At 30.4% G+C, this 23,375-nt stretch overlaps 2 protein-coding genes and 1 pseudogene across 3 annotated transcripts in view; 1 reads left to right on the top strand and 2 right to left on the bottom strand.

The window, feature by feature from the left end:
• LOC112681124 (AT-rich interactive domain-containing protein 4B) overlaps positions 1–23,375 on the bottom strand; it is a 61,550-nt gene that overhangs the window by 32,776 nt on the left and 5,399 nt on the right. The gene's annotated exons all lie outside the window — the stretch shown is intronic.
• LOC112681099 (pancreatic triacylglycerol lipase-like) lies at positions 1,639–16,094 on the top strand. Of its 2 annotated transcripts, XM_025551370.1 has the most exons (7): positions 1,639–1,824; positions 1,888–1,987; positions 2,197–2,345; positions 2,456–2,704; positions 8,495–8,713; positions 15,759–15,936; positions 16,007–16,094. In XM_025551370.1, the coding sequence occupies exons 1-7, from the start codon at positions 1,776–1,778 to the stop codon at positions 16,077–16,079; spliced, it is 1,017 nt and encodes a 338-aa protein (XP_025407155.1). In that variant the 5' UTR covers positions 1,639–1,775; the 3' UTR covers positions 16,080–16,094. The 2 variants fall into 2 exon arrangements, with proteins under 2 accessions (XP_025407155.1, XP_025407163.1); XM_025551378.1 differs by lacking the exon at positions 1,888–1,987.
• Positions 18,989–19,829, bottom strand: LOC112681141 (annotated as a pseudogene).

Here is a 23,375-nt window from a genome sequence, read left to right as displayed (position 1 = left end):
ATATTGCACAGAAATCGATATTATATGAAAATCGTTTTGTCGGGAACGGCCAGACCCTAAAGACTTTCCTGTACCGAATTGAAAGTGACGGAATTCGGTTTCCGGTCTACGGGTTGGTGGAAAATCTATACGACACGTTCATGTACACATACGCCTGACCTTTATGAGTCTGTGTTTAGCTTTGTACCGGATTGTTCTGTTGCCAAATTGTTTTTAATTCTTTTAATTTGCCGTTTGTGATTACCGCGGAAATGCGTATACGCATGTCCGTTATTTATTTACTATTATTAATTTTTTTTTTCGTCTCCCTCCAGCCGGATATTTGAAGTCCACAACGCGCGCACCGTACCGTGACGATCAAGCGCTGCACTTGGGCGATGCGTTTCAATTCGTTTCCAGTACAATAAGAAACGCATTATATTTCTGACCCGAGTGGTACAAGAAACATTATATATGGTCATGAATTACATGGTTTTTGTGTCGGTCCAACTCATGCTTGTAAGTAATAATACATACTAATATGCGTACGTCCGTGTCAAGGACTAGTTATGTATTCGAATACAATAAAATAGAATATCACATTTTATACGTATATACATAGGCATCGAAAATTGAAAAAGAAAATGTAATCCACGAGGAATTTTTTTGCGTTGCGCAACAGCTGGATGGATCCGCAGTCGGTTCTCGTCATCCGGTACCGGTGAACCGGTTAAAAACAGTGAGTTCGAACGAGTAACTCATTTACAATGGTTTTTAGCATTTAAGAGTTAAACATAAATGCTGTTGTACATAATAGCTGTTTCACGTGGTTGACAGGGGTGGATGACGGGGGTCAGTTTGGGCTATTTAAATGTTAAATCACTCCCTCTCGCACTGGAAATGTTTTCGTAAGTACATGTGTGCATATTTCGTTCAAAGGTTTGCTATGGTCTACTGAAATGATGCCAACCTCCCTTAAAATGTGCATCGATCGCCGCATAAATCATCCACGTTAGAGCATTGTGGTACAAATGTGTCCGCATTCATATCACCTATGACGTGTCCTACATATAAGTGGCAATGCGAAACACAGTTTACGGAGCAATTCATTGGCCAAACGCAAGTGTTACGTATGATATAAAAATCTTATATGCCAGTACAATCCGTGTCGGAAAATGTGACGAGGAATGGGCTGTCGTTGTTGTTTTTTTCTTGTTCCAAACCGTACGCAAAATAATAATGGTCAAACGGTTTGCCAGTCTTACAATGTACACTATTATTAAACGTAGCCTATATATCAATATTATTCATAATTAATTTTTGGCCGAAAGGTTCGCAACGTTCTTTCGATACTTGCACATTATAATGAAACTCGCGTCGAATAATCGTAACGGACAAAAACACACGCGCGCGTATTCGTTTGGCGAGAATTTGCCATTGTTGTCAAAATATTATTTACGAATTTCCATCAGCTTTGACCTTGGGGTAGAAGAGCTGGCGGGGGAGATAAAAAATATATACACAACACACAGAGAAAGCCCTGCGAGCGAAGAAACGTTTAGTAATGTATTCCGTTCAGTTAACGCGTGCTTACTTGGTGCACGTATAGGCGTTTAATTTTTAGTACAATTTTTTCTTACCTACTGGTTTTTTTTTTTTTACGCATGACATAGTGTATTATTATTGTTATTATTATTATTATTATTTTTTTTTTTCGCCACGTTCGTAAACCGCAGTATTGCAGTGTAGGTAGCACGTTGAATCACGATATTGATGTTCTGTAATGCCAATTAATCATGGTGGCCCTAGGCATGATGGCATGCATGACTTTCACGTTGTTTTGGGGTGAGTTCGACATGTTGCGAATGATGTAGACTAAAACGGTGAAACTACGATTTTCTCTTCCAGGTAAAAATCCATATTCCGCAACGATGAAGCCCAGAGGTCGGTGCGAAAGTTGTTGCCCAATAGACGAAAAAGAGGACATTGCATTTTTCTCATATTCTAGGTGTGTGCGTGTGCGTGAGCGAGCATGTGTGTGTGTGTGTGTGTGTGTGCAGGGTGGGTGGGTGGGTGCTTGGGTTCGTATGTACGATCGTGTATACGTGCGTTTTACTGTCACCGTTATATTTTGTATTACCTAAACAACTAGCAGTAATGAAAACGAAAAAAAAATAATATGTATAATCGAAAAACAATAATTATACTGTTGTTCAGGAACAACCCGTACCGTCCGAAACGCATATACATCGGTAACGACGTTTCGCTGTATAAGGCAAACATGATGCGAAATTTGACCACCGTCATCTATGTGCACGGGTTCACGGAGCAGGGTAACTCCAAGGGCGCGGAGACCATAAAAAAAGGTACGGATTTAACGCGCGTATGCACGTGGGCGATTCGCAGTCCGCCGAAGACGAACGCGCTATGGTTCCCAGTGTTCCGAGATTGATCGAAAAACGATAAATGTTCGCAGCGTATTTGCACCGGGGAGGAGTGAATATCATAATAGTCGACTGGAGTCCCCTGTGCGCGTTCCCGTGGTACAGTCACGCGGTGCTCAATACGCGCGTGGCCGCCCGGTATCTGGCGAGGTTCATCGAGTACCTGGTGTCCAGGAAGTTCAAGCTGTCCAAAATACATTTGATCGGGTTCAGTCTCGGTGCCGAGATAGCGGGGTTCACCGGCAAGAATCTTAAGATCGGACAACTGCCGAGGATCACCGGTAAGCATTTTAAGTCCACGTAGTATACATATTATGTTAAGTCGGCAAAATTGATTGAACACAACCGTAATCGACGTCAACGTAAGCATTTCGAGGTAAGCGCGAGCGAGATATAGATTCGACGGCATGTTTTTCAATTTCTACGCGCATATCTCGTCTACTTACGGTATCGTTACCCGTCGTTTATAAAACGTTCAACGTAGCGTTATTATTCGATTTGGAAAATGATTGAAATGCAAGTGTTGGTTTTTCGATTGGCTATCGATGGTATTCGAATATAAAGGTTGATTGTTGAATACTAAAACCGATCAACAGAAGTATGCATTTCAAGTTTAAAGATAATAAACAAACAGATTAGTTCGTGTAATTTGTCGAATTAGTTTTATTCTCTATGTATTTTCTCGTGGTAACGTGCCACGTGCATTACACTGATTAAACATCTGAATTATGATAGGCAACCGGTCTCAGGAGGAGTATAACTGAAAGTAACTTAATCATAAACGACTGATAAAACTTTGAAGGATGTTTATTTTTATGGGAAAGATCGATTTCATGAGATGATTGAATCACGTGAAATACAAATTTTATGTTGGGTATGATTATATAAATATACATATATTTTTTTTTTTTTGTCGACATCTTAACATTAAAATTTTTTTTTATAACGGCATTTAACTTATATAAAATTGTAAGATTAGTACAGACAGTAAAAAAAAATATTTGTAAAGCTCACACTAGTCGCACTCCTACATTTTTAACCGAATCCTAATATAAACTTAATTATACCTTTGATAATGGTTATGTTGTTGGTTGAGATAGCAGTAGTCGGGGAAAAGCTAATACCAAAGGTTGAAAAAAGGATCATTAGTTGATTACTTTACTCTGAGAGAGTGATGGACAATATAAGAGTAAATTATGGAAGTCACAGTAATCCCCATTGTTATATATTATTATTTAAAATATTTTTGTGCAACACATGTACGCTTAAAAAATTAAATTATTAAAAAATAATATGTTTAAACTATTTATCACGTTTGTATACATTTATTAATATATGTATGCGTATTTAAAATTGATTTCATAAATGAGTTGAAGGTTATGTGAATAAAATATTTCAGAGTAATTCAGCATTTAAATACATATTATCTATGCATAAACAATCTTATATAAGTGAATATCTTATACACCAATTATAAATAATAAATATTTGCAGAAAAGGGTCGGTATATTTCTGACCAAGTACTTAATATTGTATGGCAAGTTTACGTATATAATATGAATTATTAAAGTATCGTGTATAAGAAAATGTAATAAAGAGTATTACATTATTAAACTTGTGCAATTTCGAATAAAAATTGAGATACAATTTTCATCCATTAAAAAAATAATTATGATATTATATTAACTCAACATTTTCTTTTCAATAAACTGATAATATCTAAAAGTTGATTTTTTTTTTTTTTTATGACTTCATAAAAGATATTTTGTACAATATTATTTTAATTTTTTTTTTTTTAAAACTATTTGCATATTTCACAGCATTACAGTTATTTGAAATTATTATCTACATTTACATTTGAATATTATAACATTTATAATTTACTGACTTCCGCTATATGTACTATTCATATTGGTGTTCATTATTATGGTTTAAAACCATATATTATTATGACCATTACACATATTTATAATATTTTAACAAATAATAGTAATATCATGACTACGCAGTATAAATTATTGTATTTACAATAGCTATATTTTGCATATTTATTCAACAGTCTGTCATATCATTAAACATGGGTAATCTAAAATTGTCGGTAGTCAATCATAACTAGTTCTTAGTGCTACAAACGATAGAAATTCTTATTTTGCGCATGACATTAGCACGAGTCACATTTATAGTTAATTGTGAATTGAAACGAAAATAATTTTAATTTGCATATTGTTGGTGTCTAGTACTCATAAATCTGATTATTTAAAAAAAATTAAAACGACCAGACAATTTATGATAAAATTATGTATTTACTTAATGTGTTTGAAATAATACCACGCGATTTTAGTTGTTCTGGTACGCCTTATGGCAATACATAAATACTGAGCAATGAATTTAAAAATACGTAACTTAATGTGTACATAATAGTTTTCTGCATGGTCCGTAATTTTAGGGACCGGGCCCGAATGAAAATTTAAAATAATTTGTTAGAGTGGACCGAGACCGGACCGCCGGTCCGAACTGATAAATTTCGGACTATTATAGCTTATGGACCGGATCGAACCGGACCGTCAACCTATTTTTTTTTTTACCATACAAGACCCCAAGTATAACATAATATGATAGAGCGGACAAACGATCCAAACTAAAAAAATATTGCACCACGAAAATAGACTATAGTAAATTTATATTTTATAGGTAGTATAGGTATATTAGGTATATATACTACATTATACTAAACTCGTGTTTATCTCATTATTAAGTATTAATTATTTTTATAAAGAATTTTACGTGGAAATATCGAACTACTTGCTATCTGGCCTGGCTAATCGACTATTTTCCAAGTATTACTGCTTACCGGCATCATCGATGAGAATGGATAGAAATTAAAAGTTTACACTTCATTTCTGATCTCTGTTTCCCCAAAATAATGTATAGATAAACTATAATTAATATAATTTAAGATCATAATGTGTGAGTACTTCATTGGTAGTTGTATACATTTATATACTTAGACGGAGTGGCACTTCCATAATATTTCACGTTACCCGCACCATAACGATAATAATAATATTTTTTTTTGAAAATATGTTGGATAATAAATTATTAATAGCCAATAGGTACCATGAACAGATTTGAGATATATACAGTATACATGATAGTACATATAATTTATATAGAACAACGATGCTGCGGTAAAATATAGATTCCCATGGACTATAATGATAATATTCGTATTATTAATTCTATAAATAATGTCTTTATTATTTTAAATCATTGTTCAATAGATATTAGATTTAAAACAAGCCGTAATATTAGCCGTACATTTTAAACTAATCAGGACCGATCTGATTATATTTTAGAAACCAGACCGAATCGAAATTATTATAGTTTAAACCAGGACCGGACCAAAATCATTCAAAAAAATATTGATTCGGGCCGAACCGATCCTTCACCTATTTTTATACGATAAAACCGGACTGATACAGACCGGACCGTGCGGAGTACTAGTACATAAGCATATGGATATTTTTTTTTTCATAACTACAACCCGAAAATGCGGAAGAAAAATAATATTTTGAGTTAACATTTAAATAACAATTGAAGAACATTGCTAGTGTTCAAACACATTTGAACGGTTTAAAAATAATTATTATCAATTAACGTTTGCACGTTAACTATAACGTAATCGTCAAAATAAATACAAACAATCAAAGTTTCGCATTGTGAAAAGTGTTTCTGCTTCGTACAGGCATTCGTGGTTAAAATTAGTTTTAACAATAATAATATAATACACAATTCGGATAATAATTCGCACCACGGTAGTATACTAGCATAATCAACAGAAAATTTAATATACTCCATCACAACTGAAACATTAATTAATTTCATTGTACCTAAATTTGAAAATATTGTTATCAACAAACGGTTAAATCAAGTTGTAGCCGGCGGCCGTTGGAATCGTCTTAAATAAATTTAAAATAAAAGTAATTAAAAATTCACTTTTCTGGACATTTAATTAGTGGTGAAGGTGTTTCACCAAATACATATTTCAAAAGAAAATTGGATGTTAGGATTACCTTTCAATTAAATATTCATCCCTGTACTCAAATTATTAAAATCGAATGGTTTACTATTATAAAATTGTACAGACAGTATACATTTTCCAAGAGTTCTCTCATGATTAGAGAATTTTTAATCAGACAAATCGTATCAATAAAAAAAAATCTCTTAAATAATTATTTAATTAAAAAAAAAAAAGAAAGTTATAATTAGATGAGGTTAATCAGAACCCTTTTGCTATTCGTGTAAAATTATCGATTTTAAATATCATTGTACGCGATATTCGTTGAAGATTGAACACACGAAAACTTGTTTAAACGGGAGAGGAAAATTCGAAAAAAACATTTTTGGGCCTACTGCGAGAATGATTTTTTTTTTGTAAAGGTACCACCCCACTCTTCGAAGTTGGATATTATAGTTTACGGGTTTGTAGTCGCTCAATCGAGTCCGAATCTAACAGATGGCAGAAATGTTGTACATATAAAAAAAAAAAAGTATAGATTCTGCCAAAATCTAACATTTATTTCAATTAGGTCACGTTACATAACCGTTATCGCACTTGATTTATAATAAAAATTTAGAAGGTATAGGGGTACACAGTGGATTTGCGAATCAACAGACACGTTAGTGCGATCGGAAGACGAACGGCATTGCGGAGCTGTAATGTAATGCGATACGAGACGATACAATAACATGACAGGGACGTGTATAGAATTTTTTTTTTTTTTGAGTGGGAAATTCAAAATTTTTACTTTCACGTATTTCAGATTTATTCATTTTACAAAATAATAATTTTAGCAATAATTAGTTTTCTAAAATACTAGATAGACCGACAGTGGATTATATAAATAACCCTGTTTATAATATTAAGCTTAAATGGTGTAAAAACACTAAGCAATCCTTTTTTTCAAATTTCATTAAAATTTCAGGGGATTTTGAATACCCTTTCCGCGCCTATAACATTCTGTGGACGTAAAAATAGACCGGAGGGATGACACGCTGCCTTAACGTTTTGTCAACCAGCGTTTCGAGTTTTGTACGCGTACATTATATGTGTACGCAGCGCAAAAGTATATGTGTTATGCGATACATTGTATCGTACACAGCACGACGTTTGTTGTTATAGTCATGAACATTTCTTGTAACGGCGAAGTGACGCCTTGACGGCAAAACGTTCTCGAAAGAAATAATTATGTGCACGCACATAAGCGCGCGCACGCGGTGGTGACTTTGGTTTTCGGGCGACGGAGCGATCGCCGAGACTTTACGGTCCTCGAGAAAGGGATTGCGGTATTGTGCCGTTGCGGTCGCGCTCATGGCGAAAGACAGGCCGTGACGAGTACGCCGCTCGCTTACGAAACGTCCCTGCGGCGCAGAATGTTTCACTGCGTATTAATTATAAATATGTATACGCGCGCGATTTTACGTATGGCTACTAGCTGCGCGGTACGTTATATTACTACGAGGTCGAAACCAACACGTGCACCAGCCCTACACCGTCATTTTCCGGGATCGTTACGGCTCCGTGATCCACGTGGGAAAGCGCTTAACCTCGGTGGGCTAATGTGCGCTAAACAACATGGTGCATACCGTTGCACTCGTTATCCTCACGACCTCCGAGTCCGTTAAGTTCCCGTTCTGATCATGGGGTTTTAGCACGTTTTACGGCATGATCCGTACGGTATACAAATCGAATCGGTACAATGTCACAACGTGGCACCACGCGTAATATGTTTGTAGCCCACTTACCTACCTTCAATATTTTCGCATGGTAAGTTCTGGCCGTGTATTCTTCCCGATAGGTAAAAAAAAAAATTAATTTACGATCGTACTCTCGATTTCAAAACTTTTATCCAGTGATTTCCATCGTTTTCGGATCTTCTAGTCGGCTTTATTCCATTTTCAAATCCATTGTTTTTTTTTTTCAATTCGTATTCGATTTTAGTATGTAGTATAACTCTATACTCAATTATATATTGTATAAATATAAACAATTTTTAATTTTTTTTTCACAGGACTCGATCCGGCGTTCCCGTTATATATGTGGACGGGCAAAATGGGCCATTTAGCCCCTTCGGACGCCGAATTTGTGGACGTCATTCACACGGACGGCGGTGTGTTTGGGTTCCCCGTTGCCCTAGGCCATGCCGACTTTTTCCCGAATGGCGGTTTTCCATTGCAACCTGGCTGTACATTTCCCGAGCTGTTTAAGAGGAGACTGATTTCCAGATTCAGTGGGTACCCGCATGTTATATGATATTTTATGATCAACCGTAGAGTATAGTTCATATAGCTTATATTTTAGCTTTTATACATAATGAATAAATATAGGTTTTTAATGTTTATCGAACTGAACATCGTGCAAGTAACGAACGGTTTTTAACTTTTTTGGTTTATGCCCCAATCGATCGATATCTTCTTGGACAGTGATAAAATATAAAGGAATTGTCTCCATTTATGTATATATTTAGAGACTATGAAGTAATTATGGTCATAGAAAATTAAAACTCATATCTTGGTCATTTATCATCGATTAAAAACTTCCAATGAAGTGAAACATGATTTTTTTTTTTTTATACGAAATAACATTTATCAAAACTTGCAATAATTTTAAACATTTTTCGACTTCGGAGGATAATTTATAATTCAGTTGATCTGAACATAAATTAAAATTATAATTGCGTTTCAGTGCGGATAACTGTTCTGGAATCCGTGGGTATTCCGCTCACGTACAACGTGGATAATCATTAATTTCATAATCTACTTTTTTTGCGTGGATCAAGCAAATAGTGCAACTTTATTATCAAGCTCGAAAAATAACTTGTAATATTCGTTTAGCATCGAAAAAACAACAAATACCGGGGTGGACTGAACATCTTATTTCTCCTATCCCCGAGTTTTTGCGCCACTGTTGCGCAATAATTTCAAAACTCGTACAATACATTATAACAGTTCGTTCACGCCCTTATGAACCCGAAGTAATAAAAGTACAAAAATCCCGCAGAAAAAAAAAACGTGTTAAAATATGCATGCGTGCGTATTATATACAAGCGCTGAAATATGTTTCAGAATATGCCAAACAATTTTAACATCGAGATATATATCCATCATACTACAATTAATTAAAAAGAATAACTGGTGTTTTCATTATTTACCGCTTAGTGTGTAGAACTGGTGGGAACAAAATAATTACACGGCCCGTGTAATTCACGAGCGTTTTTGAAAAATAACACACTAAAAATGGAAGGTTAGGGAAAAATAAACATTCACCACATTTGCTTTAGAAGTTCATTTTAACACTGACGTGAAATAAAACAAATATTTTCGTTAAAATGTATGAAAATTGAAAATATAAGATGTTTAACGATCAATTCGATAACAATTTTGATATTGTTTGTACATGGTCAAATTCGCACGAAAAAAAATAAAAAGTAATAAATAATGTTACTTACACATTTTGATAATTAATATAGAATTTAACTATCAAAGTAATAAACACAAATATACAAATTACTCGTAAGGGTTTTACTTTTTTCAATGCTAACTCATATCAATATGCAACGTACGTCGTATATTTTTCAAATCAAATTTTGGAACCAAGTTATTTTTCGAATAAATCATACGTTGGCCAGGTGGCTGATTAAATAATACTATTATTAGTGTACATTTAGCGTGTTACAGTTCACCGAATATATCCAGCAGCCACTCAATTCCGTTCTTCTAAATTTAGGAACATATAATTGTTGTAAGGTATCGAAATTGGCGTTGAATTTCCGGACAAAGAAATTTCCAGCCACACGTAATGCACCGCAATGTCAGGACTAAAAACATGTGGCTGTAGGAAAAAACCAAAAACAATTGTTACATTTCAAATACGTGCAGATGGAGCGAGAAAACGAGTGTTTAGCCGACTACTCGAGTATGTTCGTATTATGTTTAACAATGTAGTCCTAGAAAAAATCTTGAGTTATCAGCAATTAAAAGTATTGAATGAGGTTAACTACCTACTATCTCCCTTCCAATTTTTTTTTCCATGAGCGATAAGATTAGCTGGCAAAATAAATATTTGAATTTAAAATCAATAAAATACGATTTAAGACTGTTGCAGCAACTTGAATCAGTGTAACGGATTTTTAAACTATATTTCCGTGCAATAAAATTATAAATACGTAGATTTGTAAATAATAACTGTTCCTGTTAAATGTGATAGCAAGGAAATATGTTTGGTATTTTCAATTTTTGTAGAAGAAATGATCAAAATTCTTTAATATTGTGCGTAGCTCTAAGGTTTGTAGTGTAGCTAAAGTCTCAAAATATCATAAGTATCAATCGAAAAAAAATGAAGAAATCGTTATACGGCCGTATACACACTTGTGTACGTTTCACTTCACCACTGATACACGTTCGTACGGAAGGGGCGAGTATACCGTTTTTCCCGTTTCCCCGCACCGACTGCATATCTCGCTTACAGCAAACGGGCACAAGCATTCGTATGCCAGTTCACTCCCTCGCAAAAAAAGACTAAAGCGGCACCGACATCGGTCGTTCGATAATTTTCGTCAGACGTCGGTCGACAGGATGGTTCGGACGTGGGCCGACAAACTTGACCAACAGCACCTCCGACAGTCGTTCGTTTCAATGCAACGAGTGCATGTTTGATATCTCTTCACTTTTGTGTTCGAAAAAATATCTTTCTATTAAATATTCATTAGTAAAAAAGCGAAAAATGTCACACGAAATTCTTGTGGATAGGGGGATAAGTATGGAGAATTCCATACATCGTTTCGCCAACTACTGGAATGGGATGAAGATTTTTTCAATCATTTGAGAATGAATAAATCAAATTTTTATTATACGTTCTAAAACTTAAGAGAAAAATCCAAAGCAGTCAAACTTCCAAAGAGATTCCGATTTTGAACTCGTCGACCAAATCGGCCGATGAAAAAAACGAAACTGAATTTCGTTTGATGGATATCCGATGTCGGTGTAATCTGTGGTCATTAAAACAACATGTATAATATTTACTTTTATAATATGATTGAGATAGTTTGACCGAAGTCGGTCTTCGATTGAATCGACCTATGTGTGATGCCACTGTGACCGTATCATGCGTATCATGCGTAATGTAATATGTACTGTAATGCACACCACTCGCACGTGTGATGTCGAACAGAACATGTAAACAACTGCCACAAACTAATTGACATTTTTTACGATTCTCGTCACAGTAGAAACACATTAATAACAATTATTTTCATTAATCAAATACTGTAAACAACTATTATTATTATTCTAATAATATACGCAAATGTCATGATGCAAGTAGCTTGTTAAGAAAACCATTTACTAGTCACGTAGGCGGAAACCTTTTAGAATTTTATACCGGAGCCTAATAACATTATTTTCAATATTGACTAGGTAATATCATAAGGTTACTGCTCTGAAACACATTTCCGGTTTAATAATAAAATCTCAGTCCCAGTCATCCGTGGTTCCGGTAAAATTTTTTCTTCGAGTTTCCTCTCCGTTGAAATCGTTAAGCACCTGATTTTTCACACACACCACGAAAAGTCGAGACGCAAACGCATAATATGGAAATATTCGAAACGCGGTTTCCTCTCGTTCGAAATTTCACAATAGTCCTAACCCCTTGGTAACGTGTTCACGTATCTTCTTAGCATTTTTTTATAGGATATTTATATCATATCTGTTGGTGGTGTTATCTTTGATCTCGATAAAATGTTCTTTATTTTTTCTCTTGTTAATGGTCGAATAAATAATTTTTAAATTTACCGAGCATCTTACAGATAAGTTTCATACATTAATAGGCGGGAGAAAAGTTTATCTTGGATTTTAATTGTGGATAACAACATGGATTTTAATAGATCTTTTTGTAAATAATATTTTAGGAATCATTATTTTAATTGAAAATACAGTTTGGGAAAAAAATATAAATTGAACAAAGTGACATAAAATCACTCATGGTATTTAAATTTTTAATTAAATACTTTTGATGTCAATTTAAAGTAACTATAACAAAATTATTATATTAATTATATATTTATTTTGACAAAATTTAAATTTCAACTAGGAAATAAAAAACAGTATTCCATAATTTTCAATGATTTGACGATGAAATCAAATTTTGCTATAATTTTTATTTGAAAACCTTCTTATGTTTTTTTTTTTTTTTTTAATATTTTATTTGTTATTATTATACACGTTTCCAAAATATCAAACATGACTTCTGCTTTTACACTTTATAGTTGTAACCTATTCAAAAGAAAGAAATAATTTTAAAAGTTTATTTGGTGTATTTATAAATGTATTGATATAATATTTATATCGAATGTAATTTCTGTATATAATATTATAAAAATTAATAAAAATATTATTATATTATTTATTGGAAATTAAATTAATATAAATGTTGATAGTAAATTAAATATTTAATTAATTAGATATATTTTTTCAAAATGTAACAAAAAATATAGATTATATTTTATTTTAATAACTTTTTCTCGGTGTGTAAAATGTCTCTTATGCTTATTGTAAATAACATATGAAAACCAAAAAATATGGTTGTAAGAATTTTTATCAAATTACATTTTATAGAATTGATTTATTGTACTTATTATCGATAGGGAGTAAGTTGATATAAGTATAACTACTAAGATAAAATTTATACTATATATCATATTAAGTTTTATACGAACATGAATTAATTTAACTCATTCAAGTAATTTAATATTTTACCAATATTTCTTGTTATTTGAAAAGAAAAATATTAAAAGTTGTATAATGAAATTTTTCAATTTAAATTAATTTAACTAAAAATTGTAGTGACAGATATACTTTATTTTATTTTATTTTAAAAATATATATGAACTTATTTCCTATCACATAAATCACATTCAATTATGATACATAATATGGTCACATTGTTAATTATTGAATATAAATTATTTAACAATTATCTAACTTATTATATACATAATGAAATAATGAAAATTAAAGATAAATTATTGACTATAAACATAAAATAAAATAAATATAATAAAAAATAAAATATATGTATGTATTAACTACACTCATTAAAATGTTACGGGGAGAGTTCAAAATATAATTTTTATTTGAAAAAACAGCGTAAAATAGCAAAACGTTTCCTGTTTAGACTATTTATTTTAAAATTAATTAAAGACGACAACTCTAGACAGTCAATAACGCCAGATAACAATTTATGTAAACATTTTGATAGTAGAAGTAAACAAAAGTTATTTAATGAGATAAGATAAAGGATGTTTAAAATGACATTGTAAGAACTACGGGGATGCCTAAAAAAAAAAAAAAATTAATTTAAAATAAATAACTAGTAAAAGTTCATTTTGAACTAATTGTAGCATTTTATTTTTGTTTCAGTGTATTATTTAAGCAGATTAAAAGACAGTATTCTAAGTTAGAACGAACTAAAGGTCCTTAACCTAACTCTAAATATAATTAATTAAAAACATGTTCAAGACTTTTAACATTGAAATTTAGAATTTAACTATTTAAAAGAGATTTGACAGCAATGAAGACACCCATATCTGGAGTTTGAATGCTATTTAGAGTTAATCTGTCATGGATGTAAATTATATGTAAATTATGAAAACTCATTTCGAAGTCAGATGTAGAGAAGGGAAAAATATTTTATTGGTTAGTTGTATTTACCATTTTAACAGCATGTGTTTAATTCTATACGAAGTTTTTGAAAGTATTTTTGTTGTCTTGGAGTTTTTTTTTCATATAATTATTACTTGAAAGTTTAAAACTAAATTAAACTCTTAAAAGTTTGATTACATTTTAAATGGTGAAATGTACCCAGAATTTTGAAAACTTTTAGGTGAAATATGCTATATAAAGCATATGTATTACAATCGGTTTGACACGTTTTAAAGAAAGTGAGCAAATAACACACGAATCCATTATAAATTATCGGAACGGGATTACAAACTATCAGAACGCAATAAGAGAGTGGAAACAACTTTTTAAAAAACGAACATATATGTGTAAACAATAACTGTTAGACTGCTGCTGCGACATATATATATATAACATTTATGGACTTCCTAATAAAAAGGAGAAAGTAATATTATGAATTTAAATTAGTAAATAACCTTTTTATAGAATAAAGATAAAGATAATTTGACCATTAAGATTTTAATCCAAAATTAAAATATTGTTAAAATATTGTTAGTATACATTTTAATTTTTATGATGTGCTATAGGAGTAAAATAATTTTTTTTTGTGTTGAAAAACTATTATGATTTGATTTTAAGAGTGTATATTTATATTTTGTACGCATCTAATAATTATAACTGAAAATAGAATTAAGTACGTATATACTACGAATTATCAATTATAATAAATGTGAGTGATTAATTTTAATAAGATAAAAAATATAAACTACTTTACACAACAAAATTATTTAGTTTACACAAATGTTGCTGTAGATCACGTACATTTAGTATCAAGAACAGTTCGTTTATCGTGTTTGAAATATTTAAGCAGCTTAAAACTAAGGTGAAATTCTAAATGTAAAAAGTTTGCCGAAGCAAACTTTTGAAAAATTGTAAATAGTTTTCCGACACCAGGATTTAACATGAACGTCGGGCAAAATAAGTGTTTCGTTGCTATGGGCACCTGTAGTTTGTTTCACTTTGACAAAAGGAAACGTAGGTATTACTTAACTCGAATCCATTATGTATTATGAAGTGTGAAAACATAGAAACTATAAAGAAACTTCAGTGTACTATTACTATAATAAGAATATGACTTATTGTTATTACTTTAATATGCGTTTGTTGAAGCATCGACGGTTCTAAAAATCGATTTCGAGTGTATAAATGTGTTTGTCTACCAAGTGGATTGAGAATAATAATTTTCCATGTTATTATTTCGGTTACACAATAAAGTACAGAAGTCATTTTGTAACAAAATGCTTGTTTTATTGAGTTGTTCAAAAAAAGACTTCACAAAACAAGTGCTCGTTTTTTTAGACATATGATTTAGATTTTGCATTGAATTACTCGAAATCAATAGGTTACAATAAATTAAATATTCTCGTTTATTATGTATACTTATTTATTATTTATTAATTGACTCATTTTTTTGTCTTCGAGTGATTTACCCATTATTTATTACAGTGTAAAAGTTTAAAAATTATTTATTTTTAAATGTAACAAAAACACAATAATGTCAAAAAATATCTAATATGAAACTTTGACGGAATTTTTTAGTGGCTTGCAGTCATGACAGAGCGTGGGAATATTTTGCTGAATCCGTTATCAACCCAGTTGGGTTTCCTTCATTGCGATGTCTAAACTATCAATCGTTCACCGACGGTACATGTTTCAAAGATTTTGCATACGCCGAGGACCAAAGGATTCAATATATGGGATTAGCAGTCAACAAACAGTAAATTATTCTTAAGTCTATATATAGTGATGCCAAAACTAATACAATAATTTTATTCCCATCAAAATAGGATCAAAGGTAATTTCTACTTGGCTACCAAACCGAAGGCACCATTTGCGTATAATAAATTATATAAACCTTAAAAATATGTACCTATTATATTGTATAGATTTGTTATTATTATTATTTTTGATAATAAAGAAAGAAAAAAAATCGTCCTAGACACAATAGTTACAATTGTTAATACTTATTGCTGTTACGAGTGTTCTTGTGATTAATTATCACAAAATATTCGAGACATAAACTGCATTATAGTGATAAGGCGTATCCTTTATTACACATAAATATCTAGTTTAAACGTTGTTATTCAATAGATAATATATTTTTGAATAAAAAAAAGAAAGAACGAAACTCCTAGGTCAGGTGGAACTCCACGATCAGGTTTGGTACAGGGGATGATATTGCTTTACTGATTTTTTTTTAATATTAAATAATTGTTTATAAGAAAGATACGGATTAAAATATGTTGGATGGATCGATATGGGAAATTTTCTGGTTTTGTTTTTTGCTTGTTTTCAGATTATTACAGAAAATATTGAGAATTTCACAGAATTACCTCCACAAAGTACCATCTAGACAACATATTCTAAGGGAACCTCGTATTATTACGATAATCTGAACAATTGTGCTAGTAGATTCGTGTACACCGAAACGCAAAACAGAAAATACAACATATTACATCCAATACGTTCCTTTTTCACTCAGTATTTAAAAATTAAAATAATTACGTTTGTCGAATTGTATAACTCACATTAGTCAACCGACGGTCAGTACAATAACAAATTAAGCGGCAGAAAGCTCTGAAAGTTCGTTCTTTACCATTTATCCAACCATAATAATCGCGTATACGATATTTACAAGTTGTCTACGTGCTATATTTTCGTTTTTACGAATGCAATTTGTGATTCAATATTGGACTACGACATATTGCCATCGCCCGAGCGGACGTTTTCGCACCAAAGCGAAATCACACATTAATTCCATACGCATATGGATATGGTACGTTATTTTTATATTATTTTATTGTTATATCATATTACGATGATTAAACGGTTCGTAATGCCACCTTGAACGTTACCGAGTATATTTGAATTTATATGTAGTCGGGGACGTTAAAAAAAAAAAAAAATATTATGGGATATGTGAATATGAGAAAAGTCCAAAAGTAAAACGGATCGTGCGTGTTTTACAACACGATGCATACTATTTTTCTGCGTCAACTTACAATTGATTGTTACGTACGGCATTGGTATGTTAAAACATCACAGTTTACAGTCACGGTTTTGCGTTTATTTTTGTGATCACCGGAAAAAACGAAACAAATGGAGACTACGTGGCGAAAGGTACACGATCACGCGTACATTCACAACTCGCTATTGGCCGTTAATGTTTTGCCAGTTCACGTAGTTTGTAATACGATTTTTACAGTTATTAGTTATTGTCATTTGCATACGATTCAGCGTCATGTTCTAGCGCCGATCAGTCAAAAGACGCTATAAAAACGTGTTCTGGAAACTGATTTTTCAAATTATCAACGGTCGAAATAATTTTAAGGAAATCGGTCGAAAAAAATTCACATGGAATAAGATGATCTATTACAAAACGTTTATTCGACGACGAATTCGAACGAGTTTTCAAATTTATTTTCTTATCTTTAGAATATAGATCAATCGGAGTATCACATTTGAACATTGACAGCTGTTTGATAAACGTAAAAAGTACGGTCTGTTTGTAGTATATTATGAAAATGAAATTGCTATTGCTAAGCATTGATAAAGTGAAGTGGTGGTGCGTACATTGATTTTAAATAATAGTCGTGACTTATATTCACTGTTCATATTTACTCTAACAAATTCATTGACTTTTATGATTGTTTGAAAAAAAAAGAAGAAAAAACAAACAATGACTAGCCGTCTCGGAAATGGATTATTTAATTCTACCTATCACAGGAAACTTGTCCTACGTATGCATATCACTTTTTTCCATCAAAATAGTCTGAGTTATTTTTTGGTCAACGAAGAAAGTGGTTTTGCATGAAGCTCTATTATTTTTATTGGCTACTAAAGTAAAAATAATAGCTTTATTTTTTATACTGATTTTACTTGGAATTTAAAAATATGAATTTATGTACTGCAACCAATTATTATTGTATCTATTTTGTTTAGTTACATTTTAAACAATTTTTTAGATTATTCATACTCAGCAAACGAAATTACTTAAACTATTATTTTTCAACGAAATGGATAACGTTTGCTGAAAACAACTTACTCTAATAATGACCATTGAATCATTATACATAAAATTGACAACTGATAAAAACAATTGACGTAGGTACATAATATGTATTACAAATTAGATAAAGCCACAACTTAAAAGTCATATGATAGTTTTTTTTTTTATAAGTTAACGTTATAAAATATAAATACCTTAATTAGTTATGTATTATATTGTAAATTGTAATTTATAAATTTAACAAAATAAAAAGTGTTTTTGGTTATGAAAACAAATTTTTTTGAAAATCATCCATCAACTTAAAAAAATTGCAAAATAAATACAAGTCTAATGCCTATTAAAAACGCTTTATTGTAACATATTTATACAATATTATAATCACCTTTAATGGAATCAAATAACTCTAATACATTCAAAATTAAAAAATGAAACAAAAATAAAAAAACATAAAAAGTACTCAGTAATATTTATATGTATATGTTACGGTAAAAGATGAATATTGGTGAATGTAGTCATTCTCCGGTGAATGACGTCTTTTACCAAAATGATTCGATTATGTAGTAAATGATGTAAAAAACCAGATTTTAAATTCAAATGTACATCTTTTACCGGTCATTGATGTAATTTACCAAAATTAGTGGTAAATGATGATAAATCTCAAATAATACACTGATTTTTTTACAACAGGTACTATTTATAATAATGATTTATTGTTAAAATAAAAAAATAATAAAATAATAAAATACGTGTATATTACAAATTATTTATTTGTACAATTTTGGTTACTATGACATTTTGAACTGCACAACATTTCCGCTGCATTGTAAGCACATTTTTTAGTATCACAACCAGTTTTGCAGTTGCATCGATTAAATCCTTGATGACGAGCTATTCCATGTCCTGCTGCTTCTCTTAATGTTATTTGCCTGTCTTTAATTTTTTTCATGGCTTCATCTAGTTCTAGAAATTTTTCTTTACATGGAGAAATTTACATGGAGAATTTGTGCTCGTGTATATTTGTGTTTTAACACCCCATATTATGTACCCGGTTCAAACATTCGGGTATTTATTTTATTTAAATTAAATAAACATTATCAAATTAAAATTGGCTTACATAATTTATACATGTCATGTCATCTTCGCATGAAATAATAACAGCAAGTAAATTACGCGGAGAACCTCGTGCTCTATCAACATCTGGTATTGGGACACGAACAGTTGAACCGACATCAAGCTTTGAAAATTTTTCGTTAGTCCATCTCAACATTTTTGACGCTTGTTTTTCAAGACAGATAACCGATTTTTATCGTTGGTCTTTAATTTTTTCATTCATTTTACCTGTAAATATATGACGATTGCTATTTTATTTTTATTTTTTTGTAATTTACAAATTAAGTAATAATAAAAAATAAATAATGATTTATTATTTTATACATTATTTTTTAAAATTTTCGGTTTAATATGCAATATTAAATATACCATTAAATATGAAGAAATATGCAAGCATTTTTACCAGATTACATATAATAAATATTTAATAATTACCTATGTCTTTAGTATTTCTTAATTCATTTTCAGTCTCCAAGTTTATTTCATTTTCAAGATCTCCAATACTGACTAAATCATCTTTTACTGCATTAATATGATCTGAATAGTTGCTGTTATTAAAAAGTTCTTCAATATCTTCTTCTGACATCGCCTCGTATGGTGATTTTCCAATACTTATTAATAAACATGTTTAAATTTAAAATAAGTTAACTCATTAATTAAAATTAAAATTATTTAAAAAAAAAATTGTTTTTAAATAATAGCTTATCTAAGTTCAAAGCCCGATTTTTTTGAAATTGCACAAATTTTAATGCCATTGGCCAGTCTTTTGATTTATTATCAGCCATCCAAGAAGCCAAAATTTCTTCAACGTCTTTATTCGCTCGTTCAATTGATCCTTGGGTCTAGCTATGACAAGGCTAGTCATGCACAATTTTGATGTCTCCCCACATTTCATTTAAATTTGTTATAATAGAATTAACAAACTCACGACCATTATCCGAGTGGAGTATAGCGGGCTCACCAAATATTGTATAAATATCTATCAGATTTAAAGCGATTTTTTCGGTCCTTTTTGTCTTCAGAGGTTTTAAAATAACAAATTTCGTTAAATGATCTTGATAATTCATTATATATCGATAATTATTATAATTTTGATATTGCATGTCAATCAAATCAATTTGCGCTCTTGAATTAAATGCGGAATGTATAATTGGTTTTGTCATAAACTCTCTTTTCGGATTTGATTGTTTTACTTGACAATTACTGCATAAACCTAAATATGCCATAACTGCTTCCGTTGTCATATTACAATATTTTGTTTTTAACTCAGCCATCATCCTATTTCTACCACCATGCCATACTGTTAAATGTGCGGTGTGAATTACTTCAAACAACTCGTCTACTGTGACGTAATATAAAACGTCAGATTCATTATCAACTATAGGTTTAATCAATTTTTCTTTTCCCCCAATTGACACAACATCATATTTACGTATAAATCTGTTATTCGTTACCATTTTTTTTTAGTGTTCCAATTTTTAATTCTTTTATTTTTTGAATCTTGTTGTTGTATTCTTCAGAACTAAAATAAAATATATTGTCACCTCTCTTTTTAGTGCTGACAATTTTGTCAATTGCTGCTTTAAATTTGTTCTGCATAATTAAATATTAAAATTGAATAAAACTATAACACTAAAATTTAATCTAACTTTTATTATATTTTGTTCACTGGTGACACAAATTTTTACAAATAATATTATAAAACACACATTCGTAGCAAATACAACTCGCTATAATATACCCGTCGATACTAACTAATAAACTAAAAGATTATCTCATATTATTACTCGGGCTATCGACGTTATTGCTAGTTGGGATTTTCTTTTATAAAAGTATTAAACATCATTCTCTAATTAAACTGGTGATTGACGACAATAACCGGAGAATGTCTGCATTTACAATGTTTATCAATTTTTAGGTAAATGATGTCATTTACCGGGGAATGACGTCTTTTACCACGTTTACATCATTCACCGTAACATATACATTAATTAAATATATTTAAAGATAGTAAAATTAATGTCTACTGATTAAATAATTTATAGTTAAATAAATTGGTTATCAAATAATAAGTTTAAATCTTGGTTATATTTTATTGTTGCAATGTTTTTATGATTTTGAAGTTAACGATTAAAAATGATAATCAGTGTAGCGTTGTTTTTAGTTTCATTACATACCGTTTTATTAAACCACATGAATAATAATATAAAATTATTGTACATGGATAATAATATGATCCTTGAAAAATATCATAAAAAAATAATGTTTTAGTTGTCTGGAAAGTAACCGTAATTCAGCATCTAGGAAATAACATGCTTGTATGTTTAGGGAACTCCATTTGTTCTCATGTCAAATTACTTTCGTGTAACGTTTACACATACCGACGTCACAATATGTCTCTCGAGAAATCAATTCAAAGGTTTTTTTTTTCTTTCATATTTTTTTTTTCTTTTACACACTAATATAAGTCACTAGACCAATCTTCATACGTTATAAATGTCTAAAACGCTTAACTCAACCTTAATTACGAACAACGTGAAACTAGCATCTAGATAATAAATTGCCGTTTGGCCTGGTTAATTAATCGTTCTGATAGTTTATGAAATAGTTTCTCGTTCGAAAACTTAAATTTAAAATGTTGATAAAGGTCTCCCAACAGGTTTGTTGGAACAATATTAACAAGTTTATCCGTCCTTTTGAAAACGAATTATGTAAAAACGTTATGCAAGTTGTATTGAATTTGAAATCAAATGCATGACGTGAATACCAATAGCAACATGAAACGCACTTGATAAATGTTTATTTCATTAAAATATACACCTACAGATATATTTAAAAAATGCAAGTGAAATCATATGGAAACCATCATAAGAATATCCTACTCATTTGTTTAAAAATTATATTTTATTAATCCATAATGAACAGCATTACATTCACTGTTTAACATAATAATATTAAAACTGTGATTTTACTCTATATGAATACATAATATATAGTGATTACATAATACATTTTTAAAAATGTTAAAACGTTCAATATATTATAAATATGTAAAAATATCAAAATATTAATCCTTAACAGAAGAAAAAAAGAAGAATATGGAAAACTTTTATAAAATAAGTTTTAAAGAGTAAAATTTATTATTTTAATTATTGTATAAATTAATAAAAAGATTAAATATTATTAAAGAATAACGGTTTCACAATAAAATAAATTTAAATGTATTAAAAGTGTATATTAAAAACATCATCGAATAATGATAGTAACAAATACAATACAACGAAAGCTATTTAAATAATAATTGCTTATTATCAAAATTAATACATAAAATATTAATGAACAATCTAAAAAGGGTCAACATTTCACAATATACTAATTTAATGATAGAGTCTTAGTAAATTGGATTATTAATTATTTTTCAACGTGTAAGTATATCTATTTATGTTTTATATGATTAAAATGAAATACCATGATTATTTTGATTTATATTGGCATTTATTTTTTGTTTGTTTAAAATCGTAAAAACTACGAGTGTACGGATAATAAAATTAACAAAATATTAAACTAAAACATGATTATTTTCAACAAGCTTTATTTTATGTACTTTATAATCCATGTATTTATATTATGCGTAAAAGTAATAATATTAATTTTATTACATTGAATCTCATTTCAGTTAACTTTTGCTGATTGAAATCCATGAAAAATTTGCATGTTTTTTAGATGGAAAATGATAGCAAATATAAATGAACTGCAATATAAACCGTATAAATTACGAGTCATGATTCAAAAAAAAAAAAAAATAATAATAAAATACAATAATTATAATTCATCGACGATGAATCATCGTATTCGGAAAATCAAAAAATCTCTATGTTTTCAATAGTCATTAACAAATTGTGTCAAAACTTTCGTGATATTTTAGAATGTAATCAAATCAACCTTGTGTAAAAATGTCAAGTCTCAAGACTCAAAATTTGACATTTCACCATGTATAATAAATCGTCATTTCTGAAAACAATTCAAATACAACGTAA

This window comes from Sipha flava, unplaced genomic scaffold (assembly GCF_003268045.1).
Source record: "Sipha flava isolate LNK unplaced genomic scaffold, YSA_version1 101_pilon_pilon, whole genome shotgun sequence".
In the NCBI taxonomy this organism is placed as follows: Eukaryota; Metazoa; Arthropoda; class Insecta; order Hemiptera; family Aphididae; genus Sipha; species Sipha flava.
This window is presented reverse-complemented; position numbering and strand designations above follow the sequence as displayed.

What these genes read in the sequence shown, in the direction of transcription:
- LOC112681099 (XM_025551370.1), top strand. Translation starts at nt 1,776, where the DNA reads ATGGTGGCCCTAGGCATGATGGCATGCATGACTTTCACGTTGTTTTGG. An exon ending in ACAACTGCCGAGGATCACCG is followed by an intron (nt 2,705 to 8,494) that starts GTAAGCATTTTA and finishes TTTTTTTCACAG; the next exon opens with GACTCGATCCGGCGTTCCCG. An exon ending in GGATTAGCAGTCAACAAACA is followed by an intron (nt 15,937 to 16,006) that starts GTAAATTATTCT and finishes CCATCAAAATAG; the next exon opens with GATCAAAGGTAATTTCTACT.